The sequence below is a fragment of the Vulpes vulpes genome, chromosome 3, assembly GCF_048418805.1.
Source record: "Vulpes vulpes isolate BD-2025 chromosome 3, VulVul3, whole genome shotgun sequence".
In the NCBI taxonomy this organism is placed as follows: domain Eukaryota; kingdom Metazoa; phylum Chordata; class Mammalia; order Carnivora; family Canidae; genus Vulpes; species Vulpes vulpes.
The window spans coordinates 81,198,548-81,220,280 of record NC_132782.1 but is presented as its reverse complement, the minus strand read 5'-3'; the positions used below and the strand labels follow the sequence as shown (position 1 = coordinate 81,220,280).

At 43.1% G+C, this 21,733-nt stretch overlaps 1 protein-coding gene across 2 annotated transcripts; it reads right to left on the bottom strand.

Annotated features, from left to right (window-relative positions):
- Positions 1-581: 581 nt before the first annotated feature.
- Positions 582-21,159, bottom strand: BCL7B (BAF chromatin remodeling complex subunit BCL7B). Of its 2 annotated transcripts, none has more exons than XM_026019576.2 (6): positions 20,877-21,159; positions 16,846-16,921; positions 5,414-5,510; positions 3,065-3,235; positions 1,855-1,934; positions 582-1,632 (listed from the first exon to the last, which is right to left on the bottom strand). In XM_026019576.2, the coding sequence occupies exons 1-6, from the start codon at positions 20,966-20,968 to the stop codon at positions 1,540-1,542; spliced, it is 609 nt and encodes a 202-aa protein (XP_025875361.1). In that variant the 5' UTR covers positions 20,969-21,159; the 3' UTR covers positions 582-1,539. The 2 variants fall into 2 exon arrangements, with proteins under 2 accessions (XP_025875361.1, XP_025875362.1); XM_026019577.2 differs by having other exon boundaries at positions 16,846-16,938; positions 20,877-21,072.
- Positions 21,160-21,733: the final 574 nt, after the last annotated feature.

Below are 21,733 nucleotides of genomic sequence, written 5' to 3'. Positions count from 1 at the left end.
AGATGGCTAGCCTGGTTTCTTAGAATATCATTGAGAAGTGGTAGTAAAGTACAAATCAACAAGAGAAGAGAATGGTCTCTATTACATCTTTTTCATCCTCCCACATGTTCCTTGGTGGGCCCCACTCCAGCACCCTCTATATGAAGCTTTAGGAGGTTCTATGTAGAGGTCTACTCCCTCACCAGTCTGTCTCCTGAGGGACAGAATTCCTGGCCTCTCTGTGATGACTCCACAATATCATGAATGTACTTAGTGTCAAGGAGCTGTATACTTTTAAGTGGTTAAAATGGTAACATTTATGCTATGTATATTTTACCATAATATAAAAAAGTAAGAAAGAAAAAAACATTCATGAATGCCTCCTAAGGACCTGGAGCCATGACAAACATACATTGGCTGAATTCCCTGTACACAGGGACAGAAATATAAATCAGACTACGTGACAACTTCAAAGGGGGTCTCCAAATCATTTCTATCAGAAAATCTCTTTGTGGAAGTAAGATAATTGGTAGGCACTCAGCCAACACCCTACTAGCCCCTGCCTCCATGACCTTCAAGAATGAAGCACTCAAACAACAAGATGTATTTCAAATAGTTTAATTTTAAAAATATTCTATTCAGTGCTAAAATATGTCTTCACTCACTGTTGCCCATTTCCATTTTCTTAAACTTTTTTGAACAAAAAATAAAATCACAAAGTTCAATTAAACATGCAGATTTCAAAGAAGAGGGAACTTTCTAGAAAGTCTGAGCTGAAGGAGTACTGTGGGGGATGGGTACTGTTGTCAGAACCTTAAATCCTTGCTGGGGCAGTCTGTGGCCGGAGGCAGGGGACTGTAGCAGGAGCAGGGGATATTGGAATAAAATGTACAGGTGAGAACAGGGAAAGCTCTATGTGTGCGTGTGTGTATTTGGTGGAGGATGGTTACAGCACGGAACAAAGGACTGTCAGCAGCTGGAGAGCCCATGAGAGGCAGGATAACCGCAAGAATGGGCAGAAGTGCCAGGACAGCAGGAAACCTATACAAACTTTTCTGCCCTCTTGTAGAGAAGAGCCTTTCCCTTCCCTCCAAAGTCTCCATCAGGCCTTCTCCAACAGCAGCTTACAGGCTCCTAGCCCAATGGGAAAGTTCATAAACCTACAGTCTCCATTTAAGTTCAAGTAACTTAGGCCCTCTGTCCTCTAGAGGGTACCTTCCACACCTCTTTCCTCCTGTACAAGCGCCAGCAGCTCAGTCCAGAGGTTCTGGAGCAGAGACTGCTACCTGGAGGTGACAGATGAACCTTGGGACAGCTGATACTGGGGTGCAAAAAAGACATAAGTACTCCTTTTCTCAGGAGCAAGCAGACACAGGCGCCAGGGACAGGAAGATGATGCTACAACCCCAAGTCCTATGTCCAACCTTCCAGCCCAGAAGGCTCCTATGTGCAGGCTCTGGACCCCAGTGCTTGCCCTTACCCCAGCAACAAAGCACGCCCAGAACCAGAATGCAATAAATAGAGGCAGGGGGCCAGGAGGCAAAGGGCACCAGGATGCTGCTAGCTTTCTGATGCTGTCTGCGACACTGTGGGTTGGTCCACACAGAAGCGTTTCAGGGGTGGGGCACCTGAGTCTTCCTCTTCCTCAGCAACCTAGGAATAGTCAGAGTATGAAATTATAATAGGGCCACCCCTCTCTACCAGAACCTCCCCATTCCCCCTAATTACACAGCCCAGAAACCCACCCCCAACCTTCCTGCAGACAGCATTTTCCCTTGCTGCCTCCCCCCATATTCAAAGCTATAAGATCCAATTCACATCAACAGACTCCTTACTTTTTTTTTCTTTTTAGAAACTGGGAAACTGTGTTCTTACCTGTGTCTCTAGTGGAACTGGTTCTTCCTTCGTGAGGGTGGGAGGTTCATCAGCAACTTCTGAGGCAGGGAGGGAGGGCTCTGAAAAAGCAGCAAGGTCAGAGGTGCCTGGGTGGCTCAGTTGGTTAAGGAACCAACTCGATTTCGGCTTAGGGTTGTGAGATCGAGACCCATGTTGGGCTCCATTGTGGAGCCTGTTTAAGATTCTCTGTCCTCCCCATCCCTCAACCGCAAAAGCAGTAAGATGAGTACAACTGCATAACCTCTCCTCCCCAGGCAGGAGACTCCTGCGGAATCTGCCTCAAGCTGGGGGAGCTTCCCTAAGAGCTAGGTGAAGGTACGTTGGTGAAGAACACCACCAGCTGGAGAATCAGTATATGTTATCAGAAGAAATGTGAAGGATACAATGCAAAGAGCATAATTTCTGAAGTCAGAAGGAGGGATACTGGACACATCCATTTCTACCGGTTATTAGCTATGCAATCTTGGACAAGCAGTTTAACCTTTCAAAGACTCCACTTCCTCATCTATACAACGGAGATAATACCTGCTATTTCATAGAATTTTGTTGTTGTTTTTAAAGACTTTATTTATTCATGAGAAACACAGAAAGAGAAGCAGAGGCAGAGGCAGAGGGAGATACAGGCTCCCCGCAAAGAGCCCAATGCAGGACCCGACCCTAGGATCACACCCTGAGCTGAAGGCAGACACTTAACTGCTGAGCCACCCCAGGCATCCCTATTTCATAGCTGTTGTTTTTCTTTAAGATTTTATTTTTGCTTATTTATTCATGAGAGACACAGAAAGAGAAAGAGGCAGAGACACAGGCAGAGGGAGAAGCAGGCTCCATGCAAGGAGCCCGATGTGGCACTCGATCCCGGGTCTCCAGGATCATGCCCTGGGCTGAAGGCAGCGCTACACCGCTGAACCACCTGGGCTGCCCTTTCATAGGGTTTTTGAAAGAATTATACCAGGCATCAAATATGAAAAGTGCCTTAACACAGAGTTTGGCGATCCATTATGTTGTTTACTTTCTTCTTTCATTCAATGAGGGTAGAAAACACAACCCTTCCCCAGAAAAGCCCAAACCATTAACAAATGGTTCAAGACTGTCAGGCCCATGGCACCTTCTCTAACCTTCTCCTCTAAAGAAGTAAACATCAAGAACACAGGCTCCTCCAGATGCTCATCCAGGGTCAACTGCAACTCACCCTCGAGGATCTCCTGGCCCAGAGTAGGGGGCTGGGAGTCATCTGTGCGGAAGTCAGAGGTGTGTGCTGGACTCAGGGACTCACTCTGCTGGGGGCTGGGGCTTGAGTTGGTGCTGCTGTCCACCTTGAGTTGATAGACATCAGACACGGAACTCTGGTTGCTGTTTTCATCTGAAAACCAAACATGACAAAGGCAACAGCTGAGAGTAGTAATTTTTCTTGAGAGCAACTTGGTACAGAGCTGAGGGCCTGGTGTCTCCTTAGGCAGCCACAGTCACAACCAAATGTAATGATCACTGCTCAAGACATCCCCTGAGCCAAAGGCAAACAAACAAAGGCAGGGCAAATTATTAACAGTTTAAGTTGATTAATTTAAACATTTTCTGTCTCACATCATATTCTATGCACCAGATCCAGCCAGAACCTTTAAGTTTATGCAACATTTATATCTCAGGAAGGTCAGGGGAGGCTTAGTAATCCTGTCTTTATTACTTACCAATTATAGTTTGGACCTGGTATTTTCTCACTGTCCAGTGGGAAGGAGTGATGTAGCTGTGCCTCCCAACCTTTCTCACAACACAGGATGAAGAGAAAATGCTAAAATCTGCCTGGCATTCTTGGCTATCTCAAGGAGGACCTGGAGGTGGTCACACTCAGGCTCTACCTCAAGGACCAAGAAATTCACACCTGGGAAGGTCTGTCTGAAGGCTACAAGTCACCACCTAAGTTAAAAATTCAGGAGTCAAAAACCTGTTTGTCTCCCTCACCTGCAGCAGCTGGTCAACAAATCTGGTCCATCCAACTGCTCTGACATCACTTATGTTCATTCCTTCCTCTCCTGCCACCTTAGGTCAGGCCTCTAGCCTGGCTTCCTGCAATAGCCACCTGACTGTCCTTCCTTCAGTCTCCTGTACTCACACCTGTGCTTCTCACTATTGCTGGAGTGATCATTCTAAATCCTTCAGTGGTTCTCTGCTGCCCAAAGGATATAATCCAAACTCCAGGGTTTCCCTGGGCAGGCACAGATGGCCCTATTGCAACCCACAAAATCTTTTGTGATATCTAAACTCACTGCCTGCTGTTCTAACACACACAAGCGTTGGCTCTGGCCAAGGGAACTAACCTAAGATCCACTTCATGCACAGATGTCTGGTAGGACTTGCTCTTTCCAGTCTTCCTGGAAAGCCCCGATACATGCCACTGTTCAGCTCAAGCATCACTTCCTCCATGGAGCCCTGTGTTCTAGGCTCCCTTGGGTGGAAATGACTACCCTCTTTATTATGCTCCTGTTGTAACCTATGCACACCTACATTCATTATTTAATCCGCCAATTTCCTTCCATAATACTCTGTGCAAGCAGGCTTTGTGGCTTACTTGTCCTGGGATCTCCAGGGCAACATACATTATCTGGCACATAGTAGGAGTTCATTAAATGTTCACTGAATGAAAGGGATGGGATGGTGCCCAGACTGAGGAAATGGAGCCTCCTATATCTCCCAGAGCTTTGTGATTATTGGACACCCCACACATAGCTAGAAGACTGTTCCCTTGTATTCTCCTTTCTCCATCATACTCATTGACCTTAGCAGGCAGTGCAGAGGTGGGGAGGGGGAATACCTGCACACTCCCAGTCTCATTCCAAAGGGAAAATTGTACACCCTTTCTAGTCTTTACTTCTACAAAGATCAGGATCTTCTACCCTAAAAGAGAAGCAGCATTTTACTACAAAAAGAATAAAGTTCCATTACTTTTAAGCTTAGGCAAACACTCCTCTGAGCATAGGCTTCCTTCAACAAGGCTGATAACTACCTGCTTTACATCATAGGCTGAGGTAAGGATAAAAACAAGAAGTTCACATGCAAGTCCTTCTGAACAGCAGCCACCACACAGGTGTGAAGGTAGTCCTGGGCCTGCAGTGCCAACACAGGTGGGGCATTTACTGAAGACCGGTTCAGGAGGTGGAACTTTGCTCAAAGTGGAGAGGAGAGGCCCTGGCTTTGGGTGGCCTACTCTAAGACACTATCATTATCAAACATACAATCTAAAGAAAAGAGCTTCTGATCCAGAAAGCCAGGACCTAACACAGGGTCTGTCACTTACTGGTTATGTATTTTGAGATATAGAACTTCACCTCTCTGAGCCTTGGTTTCCCTAAATAGAAAACGAAGTTCCAATCATCTACCTTGCAGGGTTGTTATGTGGTTTAAACAAAAAGATGATGTGAAGTGCCAGCAAGATACCAGCAGAACAGCAGGCACTGAAGTGACACATGGAACTATTCTTCTCATTCTTAATGGGTTCGTCTAAGTGCTGCTTTTCCTGCAAGGAAGACATATGGATGCAACTCACCCTGGAATTCAAGAAGGAGAGAGGAATTGGCTGAGGCATCAGAGGGAAAGCCATTAGGTTCCCGGGCTGCTGAACTGTTCGATTTTGACTTTTCTTTCTAGAAAAGGAAAAAAAGAGGAATATGACAGAGCCAAGTAGGAGACCCACAGAAAGGGAGAAGGGTGCTATGTGAGACACCACAGAGGTCTGGATTAGGACTGAATAGGAACAATGACAACAGTGTGAAAATCCAGGAGCCAAAGAATAACAGAATCCTGGACGAGGTGTCCTCAAGCCTTGGTGTCTCTATCTTGTAAAATGGATCCTGCCAGCACTAATGTCATGACTCAGAAGTAAGGGGCAGATACACAGGCTTCCACTAGAGCTCCTGTGGTTCTCTTCTGCTTTCTACCCTGAGCAGAATGCTCTATCTCACCCTTCCCTATGTGGATGGATGAGAAATAGAGTACTCATTTGAGAAGGATTCCTGTTTTCGTAGCACAGCAGGAAAAAGGGAAAGAATGGGCCTATGATTGGACCCAAGAAGAAGTCACTTTATATATAATATAAGCAGTGATAGTACCAATCAACCCATCCATTGAGAACGATCACCCGATGTCTACCTTTGCCTATAACATTTCCTTCAAACAGGATGTAGGTTACACACGTGGGGAAATCACATGCGAAAGTAAGCGCTAGCTTGCAACAAACAAGCCCAAAGGAAATAAATCCATCCAAATATTTGCAAATGAGAGAATCCCAACAGCCAAAAGTTTAAATCTGGGTAATCTCAAATTTGCTAATTTATACATGTTTATTTATTATACACACATTTAATTTTTGTTATAACTTTCAATCCTCTCTTTGCAATGCATCAACTACACAAATTCATGCACCACTTTCCCTTCATTTTTCCCATATGCAGACATGATTTTAAAGCAATTACACTTCACATTTAACCACAGAAGCTGCATAAACACAATTTTTAAAAATGTATTTATTTAGAGAGAGCAAGCATGTGCTTGAGCGTGGGGAGGGGCAGAGTGAATGGCAGAGGGAAAAAGTGAGAGAGAATCCCAAGCAAACTCCACGTTGAGCACAGAGCCCAATACACCATGATCATGACCTGAGCCAAAATCAAGAGTCAGATGCCCAATCAACCAAGGCGTCCCCACTGAAAACTTTTAAATGTACACTACATGAAGTTTGTGCCAATTTTTTAAAAAGATTTTATTTATTTACTCATGAGAGAGGCAGAGAGAGACAGGTAGAGACATAGGCAGAGGGAGAAGCAGGCTCCATGCAGGAAGCCTGATGCGGACCTTGATCCCAGAACTCCAGGATCACGTCCTGAGCTAAAGACAGACACTCAATTGCTGAACCACCTAGGCGTCCCTAGTTTGTGCCAATCTACTCTCTCATCAGTGATATCTCACTTCCTTGATCCTTCCCACTTCACCAATTTGATCATCATTTCCAATTTTTCCTAATGTAGCAGGTCTATACTAGTACCTTAGAAGATGGCACATGACCATGGACCACTGTAGGGCAGATAAACTGAGAGGCCTCAGCAAACACTGTGAGAAGCCCTTGGGAAACACAAAGGGAAGAGGGTCCTGGGCAGAGATGGGGAGGGGATTTCTACTGGTGCTTCCCACCCCATTTTCATGCCCAAGAGATTTAACTGCCTGACCTTTGGCCCTTTTGGGTAATAGAACCACTAGAGCCAGGGCTGGGTGAAAAATCAAGGATGACTCCAGAGCTCCCCTAACTTTCATCCACCAGTCCCCTGGGGCTGGCAATGACATGGAGATGGCAGCTCCCAGATAAAGGTAGCACTGAAGACTGGTACTAGAGAGTTCCCTGGGAGGCAGGGGAAGAGGGGGCAAGGGAAAGGCTGAATCCTGAAGCTCACTCAATAATCTGAATTCACTCAGAGGGAAACCAGAGCCTGGGGCTTATATCCTCCTTCAGTTAGGTATTGCTCACCAAGGCAGCTCAGAGTCCCCAGGGAATAAAAAAGGAGTGCACAGAAAAAAACTAACCAGACACTGCACCATTAAAGACAATAAACAGAACAAGCTATGCCAGAAGGAGACTAACAGAACACAAGAATTTAAATAAAATGTAAGTCTCGGGGCCTGGGTGGCTCAGTCAGTTGGGAATCCAACTCTTGATTTTGGCTCAGGCCATGACCTCAGGGTCATGAGATTGAGTCCCCCCACCAACTTTGGGCTTGGCCTGAGTGTGGAGCCTGCTTAGGATTCTTTCTCTCCCTCTGCCCCTCTCCCCACCCCCAACTTGTGCCTGATGCTCTCTCCCTAAAAAAAAAGAAATTTTAAAAAGTCTTCTCAGAAAGATAAGGATACTGGAAAGTTGTTTTGAAGAACCACCAATTGAGGAAATTTTGTATGAATAATTATTGAAAATAAAAATTACGTGAATGAGTCTAGTAGCAGAAATAGATACAGCTAAAAATGAGCAAAAATTGGACTGAGAAATCAGAACACGGAGAAAAGAATGAAGAGATGAAACAAGAGGAAAGGGAAAAAATAAAGAAGCTAGATATGAACACCACAGGATATTCTTACAGAAGTCCTAGGAGAACAAAGACAGGAAAGAAAGTCTAGAAGTTTCCCGGAATACAAGAGGACCACCTATGAAGAATCAAGAAGAATTAGTCTGACATTAGATTGCTCAATAGTAAAACCAGAAGCAAAACAATTGAGTAATAGTTTCAAAATGCTGAAAGAAAATAATTTTGAACCTAGCATCAATAATTTTGATGTAGGTAAAATGATCAGATAAACATGAAAATGAAACAAAGGTATTTTCAAGAGAAAGAAGATATTTTCAGAAAGTTTTCTCCACAAAAGCTCTCTTTAACAAAACTCTTGAAGGATACATTCCAAGAAAAGACATGAATCTAGGAGAAACCAATAATAAATAGGTACAGTTAGTATATGATCAGTAACACTTACTTTGTCTAACTAAGCAATGACTAAAACAAGAAATATTTGTAAAAACTGAAATACATGAACTGAATATCTGATCTGAAATTCCAGTCAAAACTAAGGACAGGGTAGGGATGGAAGTGGGGGGAGGGGTGAAAGAGAAGTGGTTAAAAATGTGTCATGAGTATTACCAAGTTCCAAGGGTAAATGCAGATTTTTAAAGATTTTATTTATTTATTCATGAGAGACATACAGAGAGAGGCAGAGATATAGGCAGAAAGAGAAGCACGCTGCAATGTGGGACTCAATCCTAGGACCCCAGGATCACAGCCTGAGCCAAAGGCAGATGCTCAACCACTGAGCTACCCAGGTGCCCTAAATGCAGATTTTGATAAGCTTCACACATTGACAGGGAAATATAGTAAGTATAAGTCTTATTAAGTTAGAGGCAGACAATAGAAAAATGAAAATACAGAACTTTCAAATCAACAAAGAAAAATTTGTTTAGCCATCATGAGAAGAAGACAGAAAAGAAGAGCATATTATGGCAGAAATCCTTGTCCATATTAATAGAATTTTTAGGTGGTCACACTTCCCCAGCCTTCCTGGACCCTACATGTCATACAAGCTATTACAAACACACATAGCAAGTATACATGTCCTGAGGCAATTTCTAGGAGATTCCTACTAAAATTCAAGAAAATTCCATCTGCCCATCCTTCCAATCCTCTGCTATCTAGAGCCTAAATATATAGAATGAATGGCTGGACCTTGACCTTGGAATACAAGGTCAAAACTAGAGGAGAGGAATGGGGAGTTACTTAATGGGTATAGAGTTTAGTTTTGCAAGATGAAGAAGCCTGGAGAAACTGTACACTTAAACATAAAAAAAATATATATATATACTGTACACTTAAAAAATGGTTAAGATGGTAAATTTTATGGTACATATCCTTTATCATAATTTAAAATAAACTAAAATTAAGTCATTACTCTCTTAAAAAATTAAAAAAAAAAAAAAAAGGAGCAGAAAGGTTGGAAGAAGCCTGGGCCCTGGGGACTTCTGGAGATCCATAATGAGTCCTGGACTGCATGCTTCTATTCCTCTAAGAAAAAGAGTAAAATAAACTTCTTAAGCCATTGCTATTTTGAGTTTTCTGTCACCCACAGCAAAACCTAATGCTGATACACCCAATAAAAAAACACGAAACAGAATTTCAAGACATACCAATCAAACATAAATCAAAAGGAGACAGGGTAGAAATTATAATGTCAAAGTTGAATTTGAGGTGAAAAAGGGCTGGATATAAAGGACAAAGAAGGACATTACATGCTGGCAAAATGAATGACAGGTGAAGATGATATAATAATAATGGCACAATCATAAATACATAAAAAACAGAGCTTCAAACATAAAGTAACAAGTGACTCGTCAGCCATGAAGAAGCAAATAAGTCAACAATTTCACACACCCTTCTCAGAAACAGTTAAGACAAACATAAAAAAAAAAGCAAAGATACAGAAGATTTGAGTAACATAATAAATGCTTAAATTATTTAATTTCATATCTAGAGAGTATATTTTAATCACAAGTGAATGATCTGAAAATCATGTACCAGACCAGATCACCAAAAAAGTGCCAATAATCCTAAAGAACTAATATCCTACCAATTCAATAAAATCAGTATACCCATTTTTTAAAAGATTTTATTTATTTATTCATGAGAGGCAGAGACATAGGCAGAGGGAGAAGCAGGCTCCCTGCAGGGAGCCCGATGCAGGACTCTATCCTGGAACTCAAGGATCACACCCTGAGATGAAGGTAGACACTCAACCACTGAACAATCCAGGCGTCCCAATCAGTACACCAATTAAAAAGAAATAGTTCAAAAATAATCTAACACATCTAGAAATTAAAAATAATTGTATTAAATAAACTTTGGATTAAAGAGGAAACCAAACCAAACTTTTTTTTTTTTTTTTTTAATTTTTATTTATTTATGACAGTCACAGAGAGAGAAAGAGAGGCAGAGACACAGGCAGAGGGAGAAGCAGGCTCCATGCACCGGGAGCCCGACGTGGGATTCGATCCTGGGTCTCCAGGATCACGCCCTGGGCCAAAGGCAGGCGCCAAACCGCTGCGCCACCCAGGGATCCCCCAAACCAAACTCTTAAAGAGAGTTTTAAGTTTATGAAAAACTTAAAACTTAATTACTCCCTCAAAAAAAACAAAAAACAAAAAACAAAAACCTTAATTACCTCACTGATGACATTCATACATGTCAAAATTTGGGAGATGAAAAAAAAATTTGGGAGATGACTAAAGTGAAATATACTTCTTTTTTTTTTTTTTTGAAATATACTTCATTTTTAATTAATCTCTATGTCCAACGTGGGCCTCAAACTCATGACCGTGAGATCAAGAGTTGCACGTTCTACCAAGTGAGCCAAGCAGGTGCCCCAAAAGCAAAGTACTTTTTTAAAAAAAAGGGGTATCTGGCTGGTTCAGTCAGAGGAGCATGTGAGTCTTGATCTAAGGGTTGTGAGTTCAAGTCCTACGTTGGGCAGAGATTACTTAAATAAATAAAACTTTAAAAAATAAAAATAATTTTTTAAAACTAGAAAAAAAGGAAGTTCAATACAATAGGCTAGAAAAGGAACAGAGTAAACTCAGTAAAACAAAAAGGAAATAATGGCAAAAACTAATTAAATAGAGAACAAAGCAAACAAAAGATCAACAAAAATTACAAGATTTTTAAAATAAAGGCTTTAGGAGAGACAATAAATGAGATCGCATTATGGGAAAAACAACACATGTAAAAAAGGTAAAATAATTATCAATATTAATGAAGACTTTAAGGTACATAATAATATTATGAATAACTAACTGCATACCAACACATGTGAAAACTCTGATCAGTGTTCAGAGGTACTGTTGGCATCTGAGCAGCCCAATTAATTCCTCATTGTACAAAGACTGGGTCATGCACTACTAAAAGTTTAGCATTACTGGCCAACCGAAAAGTACCCTGCCTCATTTCTAAACCAACTGGAGAAATGAAGAATGCGGATGACCTAGCACTGAACCCTATTAAAGAACCAATGGCCTATTTGGAATGCATAGTTTCTAGGAAGTATATAAAATGCAGAATAAGTACAAAAAAAAGGAGAAAACCTAAATACACCAATCACCATTAAAGTTACCATGATGATAATCAACATCCCTCCACTAAAGGCCCAGAGAGTACTAAAGGTGACCTCTACCAAACTTCCTCATTTTATACTAGTTGTTCTAGAAATCAAAAAAGGGGAAATTGCCTAATTTGTTTTAGGAGGTGAATGTAATTTTAATATCATAACAAGGTAAAGATAGCATAATAAAAGAAAATTATAGACCAATTTAACTTATGAACCAGATGCAAATATCTTAAATGTAATATCTATGAATGGACTACTACATCCTATGGGGGGAAAGAAAGCAGATCCAAGTAGAATATCTCTTAGGGATACAAGAATGCAAAAGTTTCAACATCATAAATTTAGTAATATAATTCAGCATACTAATACATCACAGATGAGAGAAGGAAAATTGCATGAATACTTCAGTAAATGCAGGAAAGGCAGCTGGATAAAGTCCAACATCTATCCATAATTTTTTTGTTTTTGTTTGTTTTTTTAAGATTTTATTTATTCATTCATGGGAGACACAGACACATAGAGGGAGAAGCAGGCTCTCCACAGGGAGCCTGATGTGGGACTCAATCCCCGGACCTGAGATCCCCTAAGCCAAAGGCAGATGCTCAAGCACTGAGCCACCCAGGCATCCCTCTATTCATAATTTTTAATGAATCTTAGAAAAATAAAAAGAGGGATCCCTGGGTGGCGCAGCAGTTTGGCGCCTGCCTTTGGCCCAGGGCGCGATCCTGGAGACCCGGGATCGAATCCCACATCAGGCTCCCGGTGCATGGAGCCTGCTTCTCCCTCCGCCTGTGTCTCTGCCTCTCTCTCTCTCTCTCTGTGACTATCATAAATAAATAAAAAATAAAAAAAAAAAAAAAAGAAAAGAAAAATAAAAAGAGAAGTGAATTGTTATTTTGATAAGGCTATCTTCCCAAGAACCTACAGCAAGAGAGAAAATTCATCCTACTTAATAAATACAAAATACTGATGGTAAATAAAAGTTACTCTAGCCCCGGGGGAAAGTACAATAACAACAAAATGGAGAGCTCAAAATCAGATCTAGATATGAATACGGCACACAACAGAGATAACATCACAAATCAGTAAAGGATAAGTTATTTAGTAAATAGTATTAGGGCAAATAGCTCTCTGTACGAAGGATAATTAAAATTAGATCCGTATCTCCATCACTAAAGAAAAACAACACAAAACATAACAAGAGATAGAGATGTTCTTTATGATCATGCAATGCAGAATAATTTTGAAACAAGAGTCAAAAAGCAAAAGCTGAGGTACCTGGGTGGCTCAGTTGGTTAAGCATCTGCCTTTGGCTCAGGTCATGATCCTGAGGTTCTGGGATGGAGCACCTCCTCCCAGCTCCCTGCTCAGCAGGGAACCTGCTCCGTCCCCCCACCCCCAGCCGCTTACCACTTTCTTTGCTTGTTTTCTCTCTCAAATCTTTACAAAAACAAACAAACAAAACAACCAAACAAAAAACCCACGAAAAACAAAAGCCATAAGAAAAAATTAATTTGACACAAAAAATTTAAAGGAATTAAAGGCTATTACTCACAGTTATTAGACAGGCAACATGTCAGACAAAGGTATCTGCAATGTACAAAACTAACCAGAGTTTTTTGTACCTAGGATATTAACAAATAATCCATGCAAATCAGAAAGGGAAAGACAGGAAACCCAACATAAGCAAAAGAAATCAGAGAAGGTATTTATTTTATTTTTTATTTTTTTTTATTTTTATTTTTTTGGTATTTAAATGGATAAAAAGGAAATCTGAATGGAAACCTGAAGAGATGAAGTCATTCACCTCATGAGTCATCAGAGAAATGTAAAATAAACAAAGAGATCTAGCAGACTGGCAGGATTGGTAGTATCAACTGCTGGTGAAATAGAAATGTGAACCCCCTGGCACTCCTGGGGAAGTGTACTAACTACACTGGTGCAGCCCTAAGAGAGAGACTGGGCAGCAGTTAGAAAAAACAATTGGCATGTACACCGTAACAGCAATCTCACTCCTGGGCATTTATCCCAGAAGTCATCTAGAAGAATGGTTTAAGGGATGTCCATTGCAACCATTGGAGCACCATGAGTGCTCCCAAAAAACTGGATGCAAACACACAGAAACACCCATATTCAGACACTTGAAATATGGCAAAAGTGGCTCTACAAAGTGGGAGGAAAAGAACAGTCGGGGATCCCTGGGTGGCGCAGCGGTTTGGTGCCTGCCTTTGGCGCAGGGCGCGATCCTGGAGACCCAGGATCGAATCCCACATCGGGCTCCCAGTACATGGAGCCTGCTTCTCCCTCTGCCTGTGTCTCTGCCTCTCTCTCTCTCTCTCTGTGACTATCATAAATTTAAAAAATAAATAAATAAAAAAAAAAAAGAAAAGAACAGTCTTTTCAATAAATGGCGTTGGGACAAATGTACATCCAGGTGGAAAAAAATGAAAATTGGGCCATACTTCAAAATATACAAAAATCAATGCCAAGTGTGTTATAAATGAGAACTGAATAGAAGACTCTATGGAAGATTATCTTTGTGGGCTCAAAGAAGGAAAAGATTTTAAGGCATTTAATAGTACTAACTTTAGGGATCCCTGGGTGGCGCAGCGGTTTGGCGCCTGCCTTTGGCCCAGGGCGCGATCCTGGAGACCCGGGATCGAATCCCACATCGGGCTCCCGGTGCATGGAGCCTGCTTCTTTCTCCGCCTGTGTCTCTGCCTCTCTCTCTCTCTCTGTGACTATCATAAATAAATAAAAATTTAAAAAAAAAAATAGCACTAACTTTAAAGGAAAAGATTAATTATTTTGTCCACATTAAAATTAACAACTTCTGTGACAAGGCAGCCTAAAGTAAAGACAGTACAAAGGGAAGCCGTGGAATAGAAAAAGGTATGGATAGTATATAATCAAGAAAGGATTTGTTTGTCTAGAACACCGAGAATTCCTACAAGTCATAAGGAAAAAACAATCAAATGGACTTAAGAGGCACTTCCTGAAACAGGAAATTGGAAAAGTTCAAGCCTAAACACTGAAAAGGTGCTCAATCTCATTAGTAATTACATAGTCACCAAATTGAAATCCCAAAATATCTACATATAAGAAATAATAGCAACTGTTGATGAGGGTTTGGAGCACTGAGAACTCTCCTGGTGGGAATACAAAATGGTACAATCACTCTGAGAAAGTATAGCATTAGCTAATACTATAGTTCAATATACCCATACTCTCAAGACTCAGCAATTCCACTCCTAGGAGCAAATCCAAGGAAAACCCCCACATATGCTGACCCATAAACTGAATAAGAACATTCACCAGGAACATTGTTCCTATTACCCTAAACTGGGAACAACTCAAATATCCATCTACAGGAGGACCAGAGAGGTAAATCATGGTACAGGCCTATAATATTCCATATAGCAATGAAAAGGGACAAATGGTTCCAAAGACAACATGGATGAATTTCACGAACACAACGCTGAGCAAAAAAAGCAAGACACACAAAAATAGATCCTTTATAATGCCATTTACATAAAGTTAAAAGTGTTTACAAATGAGTAGAGCAATGATAAGAAAAGCAAAAGTAGGAGGGAGGCTTCCTCTGGCGAGGGAAGGGAAGCCAGAAAGAGTTAAACAGAGGCCTCTGGGGAAATGAGCAATGCTGTTTTTTGACCTGGGTGGTTTTTACAAGGGTACTAGCTTTATGTTTTTTCATTTTACCATATTATGTTTTGTATATTTTTCTGTATGTGTCTTCTATTTGAACTTTTTGAAAACAATTAAGGAAAAAAAGTTGGGAGACCATCTCAGTGTTTATCACTCAGGGAAGGTGTAGATGAATGTGGTCACTGCATATAAGAGAATACAACATAAAATTCAAAGGTAGTAACTCTATTTACAATTATAGAAACATGGATAGTTCTCAAAAACAAGGTTGAACAAAAGAAAAGAAATGGGTTTTTAGTACAGTGCTCTATAAATTTTATTTTTTTTTTAATTTTAATTTTTATTTTTTTTTTAATTTTATGATAGTCACAGAGAGAGAGAGGCAGAGACATAGGCAGAGGGAGAAGCAGGCTCCATGCACCGGGAGCCCGATGTGGGATTCGATCCCGGGTCTCCAGAATTGTGCCCTGGGCCAAAGGCAGGCGCCAAACCGCTGCGCCACCCAGGGATCCCGCTCTATAAATTTTAAAGAGCAAACATGATACAATGCTAAGTATTTTTCTTTAAAGATTTACTTATTCGAGATAGAGTCAGAGATATCACACTCACCACAGCATGAACAGGAGGGGAAGAGGGAGACAGAGAGAGAATCTGAAGCAGACTCTACAATGAGTGCAGAGCCTGACATGGGGCTCAATCTCACAACCCAAAACCAAGAGCTGGACACTCAACCAACTATACCATCCAGGTACCCCAAAGCCATGTATTTTTCAAGAATACACAAATATCCATATAAACCCACAGAAAAGGAATCAGAAAAGTATAGATACATATAAAACACAGGGCACTTGGGTGGCTCAGCGACTGAGTGTCTGCCTTTGGCTCAGGTCATGATTCCAGGGTCCTGGGATCGAGTCCCACATTGGGCTCCCCACAGGTAGCCTGCTTCTCCCTCTGCCTATGTCTCTGTCTCTCTCTCTGTGTCTCTCATGAATAAATAAAATCTTAGGGATCCCTGGGTGGCGATCCCTCCCACCCTGTGTCTCTGCCTCTCTCTCTCTGTGACTATCATAAATAAATAAATTAAAAAAAAAAAAACATTTAAAAAATAAAATAAAATAAAATCTTAAAAAAAAAAACAGCCATCCATATAAGTCCATGGAAGAGGAATTACAAAAGTATATATACATATAAAACACATACAATAGACTATATAGTGAACAGCTAATCAGATAAGAGCAAGTTAGCAAATTTTTTCTCACAGGGCCAGATAAATACTTTGCAAGCATTTAGGTCTTATGGCAACTACTCAATTCTGCCATTATAATTCAAAAGCAGCCACAGACAATAAGGAAACCAATGTGCATAGTTGTATTCCAAACTGACAATCACAAGGAGCAGGCCTGCATTGTGGTTCATCAAGCCTTGAAAAAAAGGAACAGGTTAAGGAAAGGGAATAAAGGAGGGAAATAATAGTAAGACAGACTTTGCATGGATCAACCACAAAGGGTGCCATGAACTACTTTCAACTCAATTTTGGGGAATAAATTCCTTTATAATTAAGAGACAATGAAGGAAAGAACAAAAGGAAGTAAACAGTACCTTTTTGTTGTTTTGATTTTCTTCCACACTTACCTCCTTGCTGTCTGTCACAGGAACCCATTTAAATATCCTAAGAGATGTGTCACCCACAGTCACCCACTTTTTCTCCCTGAAAGAAAGACACTTCTTAAAACCAATAAATAACAAAAGATATTTTGTTCATAATGTGATTTTCTACCTCTCAGATCATTCCTTCAGTCTTTGAAAATAATTTTTAATTTAAGTTTATTTATTTTAGTGATCTCTATACCCAATGTGCGGCTTGAGGTTACAACCTCAAAATCAAGAGTCTTCCAACTGAGCCAGCCAGGTTCCTCAAGTTTCTTCAATCTTGAATGTCTTCTAAACTTCCTTTCCAGGGACGCCTCGGTGGCTCAGCAGTTAAGCATCTGCCTTTAGCTCAGGCCCTGATCCTGGGTCTGGGGATTGAGTCCTGCATGGGGCTTCCTGAGAGGAACCCACTTCTCCCTCTGCCTATGTCTCTGCTTCTCTCTCTGTGTCTCTCATGAATGAATAAATAAAATCTTTAACAAATAAATAAACTTCCTTTCCATCAAATTACACATTTAAAAAAAGTTTTATTTATTTGACAGAGAGAGAGAGCATAAGCAGGAGGAGCAGCAGGCAAAAGGAAGGGAGACAGAAAGAGAAACAGGCTTTCTGCCTGACAGGGGGCTCAATCCCAGGACACTGGGATCATGACCCGAGCTGAAGGCAACACTTAACTGACTGAATCACTCAGGTGACCCTGTACCTTACCTTTCGATGCAAAATCATCACTTCCAGAAAGACTTCTCTAGCAAATTCCTTTGGCTCTGAATCTTCTGCTTGCCTTTTCTCAGTGTACCAAAGCCCTTTTTATCTTACTGACTACACTCATATCAAGTACCAGCACATTTTCACACTCAGGTATCTACCAAGCATTACTTTATTTTACAAAAATTAATTGAATTCCACTGATATTTATAAAGCCCTATTAAACAAGGCCCTGCAGAAGATAAAGAACATGTAAGATATGGACCCTCACAGGAGCACATAGGAATAAAAAACTCAGTAAGGACATTGTTGTGACACATCAAAGTGATAAGGAAGCAGAGAAAAAGGCTGAAAGATGGTAAGGCAGGGCTATGACATGGAAGGAGAATTCCTAGGTCTCCTGTGGAACTCCACGTTGAAACACAATTCCATTCAGAAATAATCGCAGGCGCAGAACACGATGCTTCCATGTCTTACACTAGTTTCTGGAAGATATTGAAGACTGAGGCACGAAAAGACTGCTTTAAGGTTTTGTCTTACAGGTAAAGTTACTTTTGAGGTAAGCCTTAAAAAAATTAAGCCTTGGGCAGCCCTGGTGGCTCAGCAGTTTAGCACCACCTTCAGCCCAGTGATCCTGGAGTCCCAGGATCAAGTCCCACATCGGGCTCCCTGCACGGAGCCTGCTTCTCCCTCTGCCTATGTCTCTGTGCCTCTCTCTCATGAATAAACAAATAAAATCTTTAAAAAAAAATTAAGCCTTAAAAAAATTAAGCCCAGGGGCACCTGGGTGGCTCAAGGGGTTGAGCATCTGCCTTTGGCTCAGGTGCTGATCCCAGGGTCCTGGGACTGAGTCCCACATCAGGCTCCCCACAGGGAGCCTGCTTCTCCCTCTGCCTATGTCTCTGCCTCTCTGTGTCTCTCATGAATAAATAAATAAAATCTTTTAAAAAAAATTAAGCCTAAAAAAAATATTTCCCCCAGTTTTGGGGGAATGCAAGTGACATTCTTGAATAAGGATTAGATTATGGACAAGCAGAGCTGGGGAGCCTGAAGAATGACTTCTGAAAGTTTCAAATCCAAATGTGAGGTTACAGAAAAGCAAAAAAAGCAAGTGTTGTGACTGCTGATATTGATGATGCCGTTCAACAAACAGAAAGAAGAATCAACTACAGACTTAGCAAACTGAAATTAATTCCTGGACTGACCACTCCACTTCCTCATGATCCTGTGCTAGACCTTGGGCACACAGGCAGCAAGATGTACAGTCCCTACCCTCACAGAGCCTCATTCCAATTGGAAACAGAAATCAAACAACTCATTTCATAGTTGCTTAATCATTAGACTTAACCACATCAAACTGCCACTTCAGTTAAGTTAAAAAGTCAAATATAGGAAATGTCTTATTATTCAATCTAATACAATTGTGGAAAGTTCTATGAAGGGGACCTAATTTAGATTAGGAATCTTAAAAGTGTCCCTTGAGAAAGCAATTTTTGTGAGTAGTTAACTGGTCAAGGAGGGAGTAGTTAACTAGTCAAGGAGGAGAAGGTAGATGATACCAGGCTTCCTGTGGCTCCCGCTGAAAGATGGCAAGCCACACGGGGAAAGAGGGCAGTCTGAGCCAGTCCAGTGAGGCAGGAAGACCATCTTTGGTCTTTAACCTAAGAGCAAGAAGAGGTCACTGAAGCATTGTTTCTACAGCAGGGGAATGCTATGATAATATTTACACTGAAAAGTGAAATCACTCTGAGTGCAATGTGATGAATAACTGGGTAATGAGAGTTGAAGAAAGCCAAGAGTTCCAGATGAGAGAGGATGGTCGTCTGGCCAGACTGCTGGGGCTGGGGGTCGGGGTTCAGCAGAGATGGCCAGAAGAAAAAGAAAGGTGTGCTGATTCTTAGGTTTCACCAAAAAACAAACAAACCCCAACCCTAGGAGGATTAGATTTGGAGGGGAAAAAAAATCATTAATTATTTAATACATATGAATCTCAACTACATATAAAGCTCTTATATATAAAGAAATAAGGAGGGGCAGCCCCGGTGGCCCAGCGGTTTAGTGCCGCCTTCAGCCCAGGGCGTGATCCTGGAGCCCCGGGATCGAGTACCACGAGTACCACGTCGGGCTCCCTGGGCTCCCTGCGTGGAGCCTGCTTCTCTCTCTGCCTGTGTCTCAGCAGGGAAGGAGGGAGGGAGGGAGGGAGGGAGGGAGGGAGGGAGGGAGGGAAGGAAGGAAGGAAGGAAGGAAGGAAGGAAGGAAGGAAGGAAGGAAGGAAGGAAGGAAGGAAGGAAGGAACTTGTGAGGGAGAGGGATCCCTGGGTGGCTCAGCGGTTTAGCGCCTGCCTTTGGCCCAGGGCGCGATCCTGGAGTCCCGGGATTGAGTCCCACGTCGGACTCCTGGCACGGAGCCTGCCTCTTTCTCTATATGTCTATCATAAATAAATAAATAAATCTTTAAAGAAAAAAAAAAAAAAGGGAACTTGTGAGGGAAACGAAGAGACACGCAAAAACAAAAATAACACCTGAAGTAATGATGCCCCTGGAGTGGATAGAGGTCTCTGGAAGGAAGACTAACCCCTACCTGGGCTTTAAAACTATTACTAGCAGTCGGCCAGATTAAAAGACTCAAGAAGTTGGAGCAAACAGTTGACTGTTAAACTTTTAATGTGATGATGCATCGAAGTTCCTGATACAAAACAGGCGGCCAACCGGCCCTGCAATGAACATCACACAAGCCGTTTCCAAATGAGGGTAGGTCTCGACGACTGCTCTATCAACAGCCTACCCAGCTGGCTGCGTGCGGGCCAGTGCACTGGGGGAAAGGCGGGTTTTGATTCCCTTGACCACGGCTGCTCCCGTGACAAGTAGGTTTAGCGAGCAGCTCTCACCAAACTTAAAACGAGTTAACACGTAGAGCGCTCGGCCTGGCTGGCGGGAAACCCCCAGAGATTGTCAGCTATCACGCCGGGCAGCTCAGAAGCAGCAAGGCTCCCGACACCCGCCGGGTGGGGCGCGGCGCGCGAACCAGGCCACGCAGCCACCACGGCGGCCGGAAGCCCGCAGCCCCTCCGGGAGACGCGCGGCCCTCGGGCAGGTGGGCGGGCCCGCGAGCCGGGCGACCCCCTGATTGGCGGCAGCCGGCGCGCCCTCTGACCTCACGCCGACGCGAGCTGCACCCTCCTCCCGCCTTCTCCCGCTCCCCCCTCCCCCCAGCGCCTGCCGGTCGGCGCCCACCCCGCCAGCCAGTCTCGCGCTCCTCTGGGCCTGGGCTGGCGACCCCGCCGGCACCCTCGGGTCCGGCCCCTCACCATTTCCGCACTTTCTCGATGGCCGCCATCACCTTCTTGATGTCGTCCTTGGCCCGGCTGCGGGTCTCTGCCCGGACCGACCGGCCCGACATGGCGGCAGCGGGAGTGGCGGGGGCCGGGGCACTGCTCCCAAGACACAGGGAATCGCGCGCCTCACGCACCGCCGCCCGCCCGCCGCAGCAGCGTCACCGCAGCCGTCGCCCCCTCCGTGCGCGCGTGCGCGAGGAAGCGCGCGCACCCGCCCGCCTCTTGGGGCTCGAGGCCTCAGCGCGCCTGCGCGCCCCGCCCCGGGCGGCCCTCCCTGGGCGCCCCAGGAGTCTCCCCTCTGCCCCCCCCCCCCCCCCCCCCGTGCAGGCCGCGGTTCGCGAAGAGCGGCGGCACGTGCTGCGGGCAAGGCGAGGTGCGAGGCGCTGCCCATGGGCTCCCTTTCGGGGTTTGGAGGTCGGCACCTTTGCCCTATTGCCGTGGTTGCTGCCTTTAGCTACGTTTTATGCATTTGACCCGAATGGGTGCGCGGTTCTGTTGCGTCTCCTCTCCAGCTCCCTTGCTTTCCGGATAGTACTGTTGTGCTCTAACCACAGAATCTCACACCTTTCTTCAGTATATTCTCCTAACTTTGCACACACCGGCTCCCTTCCTGGAATTCTCATCACTTTACCTGTGAACTGACCACGTAGTCTACTAACATCCAGATCCAACTCAGAGAAGCCTTCCCCTGCTATCCTCAGGTTCCGCTTAGCACTCTACATCACTGTCTGATTTAATCCTGCAGTCGTTAACTGAGTGGTGCTTGCGTTCTGCAAGGCTACGTGGTCAATGCTGAGGACAAAACCTGGGTTTTTGCCTTCAAAGAGCTT

What these genes read in the sequence shown, in the direction of transcription:
- BCL7B (XM_026019576.2), bottom strand. Translation starts at nt 20,968, where the DNA reads ATGTCGGGCCGGTCGGTCCGGGCAGAGACCCGCAGCCGGGCCAAGGAC. An exon ending in ATCGAGAAAGTGCGGAAATG is followed by an intron (nt 16,922 to 20,876) that starts GTGAGGGGCCGG and finishes TCTTTCTTTCAG; the next exon opens with GGAGAAAAAGTGGGTGACTG. An exon ending in TCTCCTTCTTGAATTCCAGG is followed by an intron (nt 3,236 to 5,413) that starts GTGAGTTGCATC and finishes TTTGGTTTTCAG; the next exon opens with ATGAAAACAGCAACCAGAGT.